We start from the raw sequence: 15998 nt of genomic DNA, 5'->3' as shown, positions 1-15998 counted from the left end.
TGTTAATTAATTTTTTGTACCTTGTTCACCTGCATAGTCTTTCCTTTTCCTTTCCTTACTTGTTTGGCGCCGTTATGCCATCACATCATCACAGCAAAAACACAAAATAATAAAATGGCATGACGTACATGTTGAGTCAAGGCCAGTCTCTTATCTGCCAGCCTACATACACACACACACACACACACACACATTGAGAGTGTTTAAAAGACACTTCAATCACTGAACACTGAACTCCATTTCACTTCTCGGTTCTCCAAGGCCAGGATAAAATTCCCTCAGTGATTACTTTCATTTTCAATTCCACTCATGGCTGATCTTCTTTTCACTCTTTTAGCCTTCTGTTCTCTCTCTCTCACGCCATTTCTCATTTTTATCTGTTCTTGTCTTTTTAATACCACACACATATCCATTTTTCATATAATATGTACAAGCTTTGCAAAACGTTTTAGTTTATTATTAATCGTTCAGTCAAAAGTTGATATGCTTCTCTGAAAAATTTGTATGCCTTTGAATAAATATTAGCTTCTTACAGCGACAAAAACAATAATAGTAATAACAAAAATATTACACAACAATATTATGATAATAATAATAACCAAAATAATAATCAAAATAATAATAATTCTAATAATAAAAAATAAAAAAAATAATTATTATTATTACTATTATTTTATTATGTTTGCTCCAGATAATGAAAAAAGGCTGTTCTCTCTGTTCAAATATTGTGTGCAAAGATATCCTGGAAGAAAATATTATAAAGCAAACCCATGTAAACAAAAGTATGATTTATATGATTTAATAGGGATGCGTAATATAAATAAAAATAGTTTAAGTCCAAGTTGTCCAGGGTCATGGCACTTTGTATTTTGCACTTTGCATCGTCCTGCCAGTCATAAATCTTGAATCATGTTTCTGAATGAGTCTGAAGGTTTCAGGAGCTAATGGCATGTTTTAAAATTGACCTGTCAGAATGTTACATTTTATGATCATGTGCTTGGATGTTCTGTGGCGCCAGCAGCACATTCAAACTTCATATAGTATGTACAACCCTTTTAAAAAGTGCTGTGGTGGCTACATAGCACTTGCAATCAATAAGTGAAAAGTTAACACATTACTGTTTTACTTGCATAAATAATTAAAATAATGAAGTGAAATTTTATTATTATAAAGAGATAGTAGTAATAATAATAATAATAATAATAATAATGAATAATAATTCAGAAACAACTGAATTAATACGTATTAGTTGTTTAATAAAACGGTAAAGAAACCTCTATACTATACTATACTATGCTATGCTATGCTATAATTGACTAAACTATACTATACTTCACTAGTATACTATAATATACTTGACTACTGAACTACACTATAGTTGACCGTACTATACTATACTATACTATACTATACTATACTATACTATACTATACTATACTATACTATACTATAATATACTATAATATACTATATTATACTGTAGTTGACAGCATTATACCATACTTGCCTATACTATACTGTGCTATACTACACTATACTATAGTTGACCATACTATACGATACTTGACAATACTTTACTGTGCTAGATTATACTATACTTGACTATACTTTACTATAGTTGACATTACTATTCTATACTTGACTATACTATACTGTGCTATACTACACTATACTTAACTATACTATAGTTGACAGTACTATACTATACTTGACTATACTATACTTGACTATACTATAATGTTCTATACTATACTTGACTATACTAAACTGTTCTATACTATACTTGACTATACTAAACTGTTCTATACTATACTTGACTATACTAAACTATACTATACTAGACAATACTATACTGTAATATACTTGACTATACTATACTTGACAATACTATACTGTACTATTTTATACTATACTGGACTATACTATACTTGACATTTCTATATCATACTGTGCTATACTACACTATACTTGGCTATACTAAATTGTACTTGACTGTACTATACTTGACAATACTGTACTGTACTATCTTATACTATAATATACTAAACTATACCATACAATATTTGATTGTATTATACTTGACTTTACTATACTATTCGAGACTATACTATAATATAATGTACTTGACTGTACTATACTTGACTAATATACTTAAATATACTACACTTGACTATACTATACTGTACTATACTATACTTGACTATACTGTACTGTACTATACTATGCTTGACTATACTGTATTGTACTATACTATACTATGCTTGACTATAGTATACTTGACTATTTACATAGATTTATAGATTATACTATAAAAATACTGGATTGTTTTAACTCAAAGCCATTGCGATTATATCCCAGCATTTTTACAATCTAGGATTTTAACATTCTGTTATTTAGTATAATTTTTAAATATTTTATATTTTTATGAATAAAATATATCAGTAATAATTACTGCAATTACTGAATCAGTGAGTCATTTTCTCTCTTTTTATTCTCTCTCATTTCTTTTGATGTCAGATTAAATTTTTTTTTATCTGTGTCTTTTAAATCTCATCTGATACAGTTTTGTTTGGTCAAGCAAATAGGGCTAAGTATGTAAAAAAAATTGTTGATAAAATCGTGTGTTTTCTGATAATTGCTTTCTCCTGAGCAGATTTTTATAATCTTAAATAAATTCACAATCTTTTAGAGTTTAAATTAGAGTAGTTGTTTAAATGATTTCTTTTGTAGTTGGAAATGTTGCAGAAGCGCTGTGTTGTTCTTTTTCGGTTTGAGAAAGACGGATGGTGTTTAATTGTTGTTTTATTTTTGTTTTGTATTTTTGGTAATGTTTTATTTAATTTTTATAATTGTATTATATTAATTTGAAATCTCTCTCTCTCTCTGTCTTTCAGCTCTGTATGCCTAAAGGCCTGTCATTCAGGACGCAGCGGGACAGTCTGGCTCCGCACTTCCACTCGTTCCTCATCACCCGAGAGGACGGCTCACGGACTTACGGCTTCGTCCATACCTTCTATGAGGAGGTGACGAGTCCTCAGATCTGCTCCGCCATGCAGACGCTCCATCAGATGCACCAGGCTGAACACAACACATCTGCACAGAACTGTACTTCATCCTCCTCATCATCCTCCTCCTCCTCTTCCTCCTCTAGCATGGACTCTTTATCCAGCAGTCTGGATGACGTTGACTCTCCATCCGCTCATGGAGGCAGAAGAACCTGTGAAGGCTACGACTCGATCCGCGACACTCTTTATGTGTCCAAAGCCATGTGTTTGATTGCACCGATGCCCTTCATGCACGCTTGTAAACGTTTTTTGGCTCAAATGCACCGGGCTGTGAGCTGTAGTCCTCCGCCGCCACTTCCTCTAGAGAGTTACATCTATAACGTGTTGTATGAGGTGCCGCTGCCGGCGTCTGGACGCTCGCTCAAGTTTCATGGAGTTTATGAACCAATCCTGTGTCAGCGGCCGGGAGTCGGAGAGCTGCCATTGGCTGATTTTCCACTGGCCGACGCCTTCCGGTTACTGGGGGTGGAGAATCTGGTGCAGCTGTTCACCTGTGTCCTGCTGGAAATGCAGATTCTGCTGTACTCACAGGGTGAGACTAAGAGTTTAGTTTAGTTAAATTTTTCTGCTTTTGGTTAGGTTTTCTTTTGGTTTCCTTTAGTTTTTTTGGTTTCGGTTCGGGTTTGGTTTGGTTTGGGTTTAGTTTACCTATGGTTTTGTTTGGTTTGGTTTGGTTTTAGTTTTGTTTGGTTTTCTTTTGGTTTGGTTTAGTTTGGTTTGGTTTGGCTTTCATTTGGTTTGGGTTTTTTTTTTTTTTTTGGTTTTGGTTTGGTTTTGGTTTTCTTTTGTTTTGGGTTTGGTTTAGTTTGGTTTGCTTTGATTTTCTTTTCTTTTTTTGGTTTGATTTTCTTTTTTATTTGGTTTGATTTTCTTTTGGTTTGGTTTAGTTTGGTTTGGGTTTGATTTTCTTTTTATTTGGTTTGATTTTCTTTTGGTTTGGTTTGGTTTAGTTTGGTTTGGGTTTGATTTTCTTTTGTTTTGGTTTGGGTTTGGTTTTCTTTTGGTTTGGTTTGGGCTTGGTTGAATTTTCTTTTGGTTTGGTTTGGTTTTCTTTGTTTTGATTTCCTTGTTTTTGGTTTTTATTTAGCTTTGTTGTGTTCTATTTTAGTTTTAAAATAAATGAGATTTTAAAGAACTTTTATTCAAGGTTTTAAATGTTTTTTTTGTTGTGTTTTAGCTATCAATAAATATTTTTTTATTATAGATTCATAATAAAAAAAAATTTTCACTGGCAACTTAACAATCCTGGTTTATAAATTTTCTGTTTTACTATTTTTTTTAAATTTAATTTTATGAATTGTTTATTAAATAATAAAAATTAATAATTATTTCTCTTATCAACAACAACAACAACAACAAATAGGAAAAAATAGGAGTATTTAAATAGGAGTTTTACATAAAATGACTAAATAAAACTAACTAAAAATGTATTAAAATAATCATCATAATTTTTATGTGTATTAATTTATTACTTAAATATGACCCCGGATTAATAAAGGGACTAAGCTGACAAGAAAATAATTGAATTAATATTACTTAAATATTTATATTATTATTAATAATAACTATACTACCACTGGTACTTATAACTATACAAATATGTATTCCAGTACTGCAGTATATCGTATTATTATAATGACTTTTGTGGTTTTTATATATCTGTCTAATTATTTATACCTGTTTAATTATTTATATCTGCTAAACTCCCCCTTTATCTATCTGCTGCAACATTTCATTGTCTTAAATTGTTAATATGTCTGCTTCCTCTGTAAATATTGATATGACATTTGATTGATTTAATGAAGTAATTGTTAAAGCTAATTAAAGTTTAATTGACATTTCTAATTGACAGTTGTACTATTTATATCAGTGACTGTATGCAGATCAGTTGATGTATTATTGAAGCATTTATATTTGAGTTGATGTTGGCGAATGTGGGATCTTGGATAAATGTGGAGAAGCCTGATGAATATTACATTAAGCTACTGCAGCACATATGCTTTTCAGCAAACACAAGCTGAAACAGACGCTAATGAATTCCTCTGACTCGTCTCTATATAAACTTATAATGAGATTTTGTGAGAAACATCTATTAATCATCACACTGGCCTGTTTTGGGAAGTGTGCCGTAGAGCATTACATGATCATTTACCTTTCATCTCATTTCAAAATGATCCAAATGTAAATAAAAGGACTTTATGAGTAAATAAAACAGATTTGCAAGCCAGTTTTAAGAGTTTCAACATAATTAAACAGTAAAGTTATGATAGTCTAACCTTTATAGATGTGTTGGCAGACTGTGATTAAATTATGTTAGCTAAAAAAAATAGATGATAATTATTCTTTTTAAAATTTTAACAATGAATATTTATTTTACTTATTTTTTATTTATTATTATTATTATTATTATTATTATTAATAGCATTATTATTATCATTAATCACATTATTATTATTATTACTTTTATTATTATTATTATTATTATTATTCATATTACTGTTGTTGTTGTTGTTGTTGTTGTTGTTGTTGTTGTTGTTGTTGTTGTTGTTGTTGTTGTTGTTGTTGTTGTTGTTGTTGTTATTATTATTATTACTACTACTTCTACTGTTTTACTACTACTACTGTTTTTAATTAGTTAGGTCATTTATTGTTTTTTATTATTTACTTAGATTCATGTCTTTTATTATTTTTTTGTATTATTAATATTATTATTATTAATAAATAATATTATTATTATTACTATTACAGTTTTATTATACTTTTTTTCCTTTTCATAATTTCTTTTAATATCTATATTTTTATGTAGTGTTTTTGTTTTATTGTAGATTTTTACGTCCCCTCTATTATTTATTTCTTCGTTTTTTTGAAATGCAAAATATATTTTACTATAATATATTTTATTTTATTTTATTTTGCTCTATTTTACTGTATTTTATTTTACTTTTATTTTACTTAATTTTATTTAACTTTTTATATATTTTGGTAAATAAAATTTGGTTATGTAAAATTGAAATGGAAAACTCAAACATTTTATTTTCTAGTTTATTTTATTTCATTGTATCTTATTTTTATTTTATTTATTTGTTTTTTAATTAATTATTACTTTTTTATTTCTACTTTTTCATTTAAATAAATTAAATTTTTTAATACATTTTTGTATTAAAATTTTTACTTTTTATTTTATTAAAAAAAAAAAAACTATAAATAAATTGACTTTTTTTAAATCACATGTTTATTTAGACTACCAGCGGCTCATGGTGGTTGCGGAGGGCATCACAACATTGCTCTTCCCTTTCCAGTGGCAGCACGTGTATGTCCCGATTCTCCCTGCTTCACTCCTGCACTTTCTAGACGCCCCTGTCCCATACCTCATGGGGCTTCAATCTAAAGAGGGCACTGACCGCTCCAAACTAGAGCTGCCTCAAGAGGTAAAAACACTACTCAAAACACACTCACAATCTCCGTCCCACCAATACACATCCATGAATCCGTTAGTGAGACGTTTCAATAAATCAACCTCTATGCCTTTAAAATGCACTGGAGGCCTTGCTGAAAATAGCCTGAGACTCTTCTTTTAAACTCCTTGATTCATTTTTTTTTAGCACAACACAGGAGTTCAGTCCTTCCATGTTGTCATTAGTGTGAGATATTGTGTCTTTTTGTGTTGAGTTGTATCTGAATTATTAGCAGAGGTTAATTATTCATGGTGTATCTGTCTGGTGCTGCAAGGCTTCCCACATCCTCATCCCTAAATCCCATTTTCCGTAAACCCCATATGCAGATTCTCTGCTGTGCATTTTCTTTGAAGTCGCTCTGACCCAGAAAAATAGACAACAGGAAAGAGATTGAAGGGGAAACAGGGGAAGAGGGAAGAGACTAATTTTGGAGCTACTACATGGGTTTCCAGTTTACTGCAAGACTTTTGTGTTTTGATTTGCGATGTTTGATTTTATTTGGAGAAGGAGGGTATTGCATCTTGTTAGCATATTTTATAACATTGCTAGCATTTTGTTACATAGTTTTAACATGTTTTAAAGATGTACCACAATGCAAAGACATGTTCAATGCAAAGACTAACATGTTTAACTCAAAAAATAACATCAATTAGCATGTTGCTCATCTTTTTCTACCATGTTTCACCATGTTACCATATTTTAACAATAGGTTGGCGTAATGTAGCTTGCTGTTAGCTTGTTTCTGACATGTAGTAACATAGCTAAGATGTTTTAGCAGGCTATTAACATGACTTAACATTATTATTGTGTTTCTAGCATGTTTAACACAAAATTAGCATGCATTTTTATGCTTCTAGTGTTTTTTCTGCCATGTTTTACGCTATGGTGAAGTAGCCGGTTTTTTAAAATAGGTTAGCATGACGTAGCATGCAGTTTTTAACATGTAACATATCTAAATAATTTAACATTTTATAAACATTAATTAGTATGTTACTATCCTGTTTGTAGCATGTTTGATACAAGACTATCATGAATTAGCATGTTTCTAGGATTTTTTAACATGTTTTACATTTTAGCGTGAATTAGCAGGTTATCATATTTTAACAACATGTTGAAGTATGGAGTAGCATGCTGTAAGCATGTTTATAACAAGTTGTAACATGGCTAGGAACATTTTTTAACATTAATAAGCATGTTACTATCATGTTTATAGCATGTTTGGCACAAGTCTTTTATAATTTAGCCTGCTGTAAGTCTGAATCTAGCATATTTAACATTGTTATAATCAACTGGCTCAGTTAGCAAGTTAACATGATTTAGCATTAATTTACATGATCATATATTAGCATGTCTTGCATGTTTCTAGCATGTTTTTCATGTTCTAGATAGATTAGAAGTGTATGATATAGAATGTGTAGACTACAGTTGATTCAGATTATGGTTTCTGTTAACATGTTGCTAAGATAACAGCGTAATATTCCAAAATATTATTAAAATGCAAAATCCACAACACCACTCTTGGGTAAAATAACAAATGCATCGTCCACCATCTTGAAGTCTTTCTGCTGACCTTGTCGCAGTGAATTCTGGAATTGCCATTTCCATAAAGTTGTCTCTCGAGGCTGGATTCTGCTAAAATGCTGCTCTTTTCACAATCAGTTCTTTGTCCTTCCTTCGAAATCACTTGAGGTTTTCTGAGATGTCCTTGTGTAACTGCACTCTGAGGATGGGTAGCAGTGACATTCAGTTAAATTATTATGCTCCAGCTCCTGTCTGTTGTTTTCGTCAGTAACTGGATTCCTCCGAATGTGAACGTTGGTATTAAATGTGCAGCATTTATACAGCACAATCAAGTCTAGATGTCCATCAACAGCTCACGTTTACATTTATTTATAAGCAGAAGTGTCAACTGTGCGATTTAATTCACGTACACCCATATTAGATTTTGTGTGTACACACATTTAGGTCTTATGAAGTAAAACAGTGCCCAAGAGGCTGAACATTATCATATCATGTTGTTACCAACAAGTTGTATGCTTTTTGAATGTTCATGACATTAGGGTGAATTAGCTGGTTGGTATATTACATTGGTAACAAGTTTTTTTTCCACATTTTGATTATATTTTATCACATTGCTAACATGATTGTAACATAAAAACATAGCTATAATAACGTTTTAGCATGAATCAACATGCTATCAACATGTTTTCTACAGTTTTTCAGAAAGCTAGCATGAATTGATGTGCTCGTGGCCTGATTTAACATATTAGTAGGATGTATCAGTAGGTTGTTAACATATTGTAGTATTATTCTAACAGAACATTGGATGCTTTGAGCATGTCTTTAACATTTTGGGACGCACGGCTGTTTTAATATGTTGTTAGCAGATATTAGCATTTTTTGCTAGCACAGAAGCCTTCACACAATGCAGGTCAACTGCTTCCCACAAAATAAAAAACTTAATTACCTGCTAAATAATACCCGAAAGGTATTACTGTACATGAGGTCTTATGAAGCTAAATGATCAATCTGAAAGCTAATATAGGGTATATGCCGAAGCATGCTAATATGACTTCTAATTTGCCATTAACCTGGGTTAAGCGCTTCCGGCGAACTGAATGCCAATGCAAAATCGGTGCGTTTAGGGTCTGTTTTCTTTAAAAATCAGCGATCTCTACTAGCTGAGTGATATCCGATTTAAAGTGGGTCTCAGATTGTACAAGAAGCACTGCATTAAATTACATGTTCCCCCGCCATGTCTTTATAATATGAGCATTTGTTTTACCCCAGTATATTCAATGGAGCTTCTGCGCTAGCCTGCCGATTCTGACGGGTGCATGCGAGTAAACTGCTTTTTGTCTCGTTTTTCGCTTAAGCAACTAAATAAATGCCAAAGTTTATTTAACTGAATGTATTTTAATGACATTACAACATCGAAACTGCAAAAGGAACCGTATAAAACGGAAAAAAGTTCACAATAACAGCTCACCGGAAGTTTATCAGTATAGGAAAAACACTAGCTCGGCATATACCCTATTAGTATAGCTTTTAGCATGTTGTAACATGCTATTAGAAAAATTAGTAGGTTGTGTACATGTTTTAGCATTATGCTGACAAAAAATTGGATGAGAGCATGTCTCTAACATTTTGGGACACACGGCTGTTTTAACATGTTGTTAGCATGAGTAGGCATTGCTTCATTGGCATTGAATTAGATTTTACCCACATAAAATCTTAATTAGCAGCTACTGTAACTAATACCTTATGAAGTTAAATGATCAATCTGAAAACTAATATTGCGGTGCCTTTAGTATGTTTTACAGGTTATTAGGATACATTAGTAGGTTGTTTACATGTTTTAGATGGTGTGAGCATGTACCTAACATTTTGGGACACACCGCTGTTTTAACATGTTGTTAGCATGAATTAGCATTGAATCAGATTTTACTCGGATAAATTCCTAATTACCAGCTAAGTAATACCCAAAAGGTATGATGTCTTATGAAGTTAAATGATCTATCTGGAACTGCTATTGTTGTAAATAATGTTCATAATGTCAGGTTAAAATAATGTCTTTCTTGCATGTACTGGTAATTTTGCTTCAAGACCTCAAATTATGAGAACAGGTAATAATTTAGTTTTTTTTTCTTTGACTCATAGTATTTAAATCCTGAATGGCCGGAGTGTGAGTAAAATAACAGTACATTTTCACATTTGTGTGAGCCATCCTTTCAAATGCAAGAAAAAAGTATAGTATTCTTATTTAGCCATGTCAGACACACACACTGGCCTGAATGCTTCTCTCTGACAGGCTGTCAGCGTTGTGTCCTGACAGAACGGACGTCTCTGCTTGACTGATTTATTTTTACAGCAACAAGGTCAAGCGCGCGCACACTCACTCGAGGACATTTCGACTGCATGAGCTGCACTGCATGTGACTAAAATACTGCGAGATTTCTAATGATCCGCTGGATTGATTTAACCCAATTCCAGAGACTGGCTTTAGTTATTAGGTCAGTACAGCTGGTATTGCAGCTTTGGGTCACTGTGTGTTTCAATACTGTTATTTCCAAGCAGACATTTGTATTTTGTTTTGGATGTGTGCTCTGGTTTTCACAGATGAAGACAGGGATTTAAATATAATCTTTGCATTAATCTACTTAGGGACATTTATTTGATCTTATCATACACAGACAACAATCGGTTTTGCATACAGCACTTTCATATATAGTGCAATTAGTCAAATATCCTCAAAATAAATAAATAAAAACATCCTAAAATATAGCTTAAATGTTAACTTGCAGGTCACCTTTCTCTCCTCCAGGCAAACCTGTGTTTCGTAGACATCGACAACCACTGCATCGAGCTTCCGGAAGACTTCCCTCAGTTTCCCAACAGGAGTGAGTTCATCCAGGAGCTGAGCGAGGTGCTGCTCAGTTTTGGCCAGTCTCCCGAAGGGGGTAGCAGCTCTCCTGAACCGGCCGTGATGAGCTTGCAGACCTCTGTGCTGGAGAAGGAGCTCAAGAGCACTTCGTTGAGAGAGTTGGTGGACGATAAGACGAACGGCAACCTCGGTGGAGAAGCGCTGGATGTGCTGGAGCTCCTGCAGGGCAACCCGACGCTGGAGCGCCTGCAGGCTTTGGCCAAGAGGACTGGGGTGAAAGTGGCCCGTCTGGAGGCGCTGGCAGCGGGACAGAAGGGGGATGAAGGTGTTGGAGGAAGGTCTCCTGTTGAGGAAGAGGAGCTGAGGAATGCTAAACTGAACGTTCAGCTGAGGGAGGTGTTCGCCGCACGCTTCGCAACGATGTTTGCAGACTACGAGTCGTTTGTGATTCAGAACTCGCCAGATTTGGAGTCTTGGCTGACCAACAGAGAGCAAATGCACAACTTTGACAAGGTAACAAGGTTGTTATGCACTTTTTATACCTGGTGCAAGATGTGTTTGTGTCAGTGTTTTTATTATTATTATTTATAATGTGAGCATTATAAACTACCTTCATACACTCTGAAGTTCCCCACTGGTACAAATAAAGTGATTTGAATTTAGTTGAATTATATTGCAGAAAAAACACACATTTCAAATTAAAATGTTGTCTGCGGGGTCTTAAAATGTCTTAAATAATAATAAAAAAACATTTTAGGCCTTAAAAAGTCTTAAATTCACAGAAATATTGTGTTGTAGGCTTTAAATCATTTTAAACAGGTCATAATTTTAAACATTATCCAAGTAATGACCCAATTAGGCTTAAACCCATCCAATCACCAACAAACTATCTAAGTAATTTATATATACATGCAATATAACAGCAACTTGTATATCCCTTTACATAATCTTCCATTTACACAAAAACTATTTACAGACGAAAGTGTGAGTGGACATAATATTTATTAATAGGCATGAAAGGTTGAACGCTTATCATAATAAATATACATTTAACAACGTTAAACTTGTCAAAAGACAACATTTTTAGAACATTTTCAAAAACTGACAACTCGTTAAAATAAGAAATGTTTTGTATTTACTGTGTTTAATTATTCCAGCAAATTTTGATTTCTTTACTCTTCTAAAGTTAAGATATTAGTATTATTAAAGTCTTTAAAAAGTTGTTTAATCTTGCAACAAAGTCACGCTACTGGGACCAATAATGAATCTAAACATGAAAACATGGCAGCTTTTTAATTTTCACCATTTGTCTTTTTATGTTTTTAAATGACAGAAATTTTACCATCTTAGATTAGGACGAAATGTGATCAGTAGTTTACAAAAAAACAAAGTATTTTACTCAAGCATACATGTATAAATGTATATAAAATGTAAGTTCAGAGAAACAGAGAATTTCTCAATGACCTCTTAAAGTTTTCTATAGAATGTCATATTAAGACTATCCCAATTTCAACTCCTGCTGACTTTAAAGATGCACAAAAAAATCAGATTTTCTATATTTTGTCACTTTTTATTGCTCTTTTACCAAGGTTTTCTTCAAAAATGTAATGCTACATTCATTTTCTCCAATCTGTTTCATTCCCAGGCCTCGTTTCTTTCGGACCAGCCGGAGCCATACCTGCCCTTTCTGTCTCATTTCATCGAAACCCAAATGTTTGCCACCTTCATCGACAACAAGATCATGTCTCAGTGGGAGGAAAAAGAGCCTCTCCTTCGGGTCTTTGATGGACGCATTGAGAAAGCCAGACTCTACAATGTCCGTGCACCCAGTTTACGCTCATCTGTTTACCAGAAATGCACTTTCCTCAAAGAATCAGGTAAGCAACAGTCAGAAGAGTGCTCTGAAAATTTTTGGTTTCACATGGACAGTGGGATTAACGATTAATGCTCGTGTCTGAAACTGGCTCTCATCACTATGTTATGACGTCAGCTCACATATCACTGTACACTCCATATTAACCAGCCGCTCCTGCCACATTTTTCCTGGCTAGATATAAAGATTGATCATAAAATACAGTGATAATCTCAATAATAATCTTTTCCTTCATTTTTGCGTACAACTATTCTCTGGTATTCCACGAATGAGATTGGATAGCATCTGCACTACTAGTATACTTCGATAAAGCAATCTGATTGGCGTAATTCACAATTCACTTTAGTAATACTTGACGCCACTCCATTTAAAGTTAATGAGAAGCATGTGAATGAAGCATTAAAGTTAAAATATGTGTTTGATTGAGTGTTATATAGTTTAATGTGTTTTCTACTTTGAAACACTGCTCAACATGGTCTCTCTGGTCAAATAATGACTCTTTGGCCCAAAAGTATCAGGTCAGGAAGATGGAACAAAAAAAAAAAAAAAATGGTTCAGAAATTGTTTCATTTTTTTCAATGATCAAAATTTATTTGTTTATACTTTTCTGATTTTGCATTCCTTTTTTCTAAGGATACGTATTTGAAATATATATTGATGGCTTGTTATGAATTTTTAACATAGGGAGAGTTTTTTATGATCTAATGATCTGTTTATTTTTTAAATTTTGAATATCAGATGTTAGTTGAATATACACTACGGTTTTAAGTCTCTACGTTTTTGGAAAAGTCTCTTCTGTTTAATGAAACGCAAAATGCGTGATGAAATGAGTAACATTACATTATTTTTGGCATGTTCAAAAGGTTAACTTGTTAACAAGAACGTTTGCATAAAATCATTTCTGAAAAAAAAAATAAAACTACAACTAAATAATATTAATCATAATAATAGAAACAAAATCTGCACTGTAAAACCAAAATGTTAGTAATTCAAACCGTTTAAGGAAACCAATTGCAGCAAACCATTTTAGTTCAAAAACTAATCCTAATGATTACTGTGAACTTAATCCATTTGAGCAAACGAAGCAATTTGAGCACAGTAAAACCCAAAGTTAAGGCAACTTCAACCGTTTGAGGAAACCGATTGCAACAAACAATTTCAGTTAAAAAACTAATCTGGATGTGTACTGTGAACTTACTCCACTTATGTTGATGTAATGAGGTATTTAATTAACTCATTACCTTCAACACTGAGTTCAAATCTCACTTCAAATGAGTAGAATTAAATTTCAGTCAATTTTGAGTTAACTACACTCATTTCATTTGATAAAGTTGACAGTTGGGTTTAACAGTGTAATAATCTAATAAACATAATAATTAAAACATCTAATAAAACAATATTGTCTTGAAACTTTCATTTTTATCTAATACGATGTTCACAAAAACTAACCGAAATCCTCTGTAAGATTAAAAATGTCTTTAAGTTTAGTACTTCTGTTAAATGTGAACAAAATGATCAACAGTGAAACATTTAAACCAATGTAAGCTATATATTGCGTAAGACAAATTTGTGTTGCCATTTCACCTTGATTTATATACATTTTTTCGATTATTTAATGTTCTGTGGTTTTTATTGTGTTCGGTGGTGTTTGAGTCTCTATAAACAGAACTCAATTTGTTCTCCTGCATTGGAAATTTCTCCTCATTTTATGCCTTGGTGAGTTTTGCGCAATCACATCTCCAGCACAGCGCTTTCATCATTCTTCTCCTGGACCGGTGATTATTTCCCCAGCCGTCGCTCTGTCGCTGCAAATTGTGCATTTCATTTTAATGGAGCCCGCAGAAAATAAAACTCTCCTGCTTCTGTGCGGAGACGATGATGATGATGGAGAGTGACAGTTCAAGAGGAAACCAACGAGGAGAGAAGCTGGAGAGTCTTATGAATGCGGCGCTGTCAAATGTTGAAAAGAAAAGAGCGGCCGACTGCTGCTGCTGCGCCGTGGCATCTTGGGAAGCCTGCATTGTTAAGTGAGCGTCTGCTTGCTAAGCGCTCAGTGTTATTGTTAGGTCAATAACCTCCTGTCGCACCGAAGGTCGCTATTGAGAGATGGATGATGCTGTTCTGGCTCAAAATGTGCTTCTGAAATGGCACAATGCCCACAGATGCCATGCGGAGGATTACTAACATATTCAGTAAATGAGAAAAGGCTTTGTGAAAGTGGCAGTGTTATGTAGAATTTCTTAACTGCTTAGCATTTTTAACATTCAAAAGTATGTTACCATTAGGCTTACTTTCCTTACTACTACTACAAAAATAATGGTAAATTTTTTTTTAAAAAAGGTAATGATTCGCACTTAAGTAATTGCTTCGTACTGTTTTTATTTTTACATTCTTCGTGTGATGTAAAAACACAAACGTTTTGGCACAATGCCTTCCTCAGTGTGCACACAATACAAAGCAATTACTTGATGAATCCGAATCATTACCTTTTTAAACAATAATATTGATGAGATTAATGCACCAAAAAAGTTTCTTTAGAAACCGCAAATGTGCAGGGCAAACTTCATTACTCTAAATACTTTTTTTTAAAAGTAACAATTCACACCATTTACTATTATTGTATTATTAGCTGCCTATAATTAAAATATTAACTGTTCATTTGCTCTTATGATCTTATTTTACATCCTTAACTCACCCAATACCTAAACCCAACTACTAATTTAATAACTATTAATCGGCAGCAAATTAGAAGTTTATTAAGCTAAAATTCTTTACTCGCAGTAAAAAATGCTGGGTTCACATAATCGATTCGTGTTGGTGCAACATAAAGAAATTAAGTTAACTTGTTATTCTCGACAGATTTAAGTGGATTGAAGATGAAACAATTTAATTGAAAAAAAAATTCAAGAATTGTGTTGTGTAAGCTCATTTTAATAAGTAGTTTAAACAAACAGCAAAGGACATTTTGTGAGTGTGGTTTGTTAAAAGCGAAGAAATTATTACTTAAAATAAAGTGTGACCAACAACAATAATAATAATAGCATACTTTTAAAAATAAATCTATTATTATTTTAGTCGTAGTAGTCATCTTAAAAATAACAATCATAAAAACTAAAATGATGATAATAATAATAATACTATTAATAAAACAGTGTTATTGTTTGTTGCTAATATATTTTTAATAATACAAATTATAATTAAATAATAGGAAAAGGAAGTTT

At 32.7% G+C, this 15998-nt stretch overlaps 1 protein-coding gene across 8 annotated transcripts in view; it reads left to right on the top strand.

The window, feature by feature from the left end:
- The window catches only part of dennd5b (DENN/MADD domain containing 5B), a 57440-nt gene that overhangs the window by 23186 nt on the left and 18256 nt on the right, over positions 1–15998 (top strand). For all 8 annotated transcript variants that reach the window (XM_087246089.2, XM_087246088.2, XM_087246086.2 and 5 more), the window contains 4 exons: positions 2895–3597; positions 6306–6493; positions 10845–11417; positions 12550–12781. In XM_087246089.2, coding sequence (XP_087102215.1) covers positions 2895–3597; positions 6306–6493; positions 10845–11417; positions 12550–12781 — 1696 coding nt within the window. The remainder of the gene's footprint in view (positions 1–2894; positions 3598–6305; positions 6494–10844; positions 11418–12549; positions 12782–15998) is intronic.

Source organism: Danio rerio, chromosome 4 (genome assembly GCF_052040795.2).
Source record: "Danio rerio strain M-AB ecotype USA chromosome 4, GRCz13ab, whole genome shotgun sequence".
Taxonomy (NCBI): domain Eukaryota; kingdom Metazoa; phylum Chordata; class Actinopteri; order Cypriniformes; family Danionidae; genus Danio; species Danio rerio.
The sequence above is the reverse complement of the archived record's forward strand: the minus strand, read 5'-3'. Positions and strand labels throughout refer to the sequence as shown.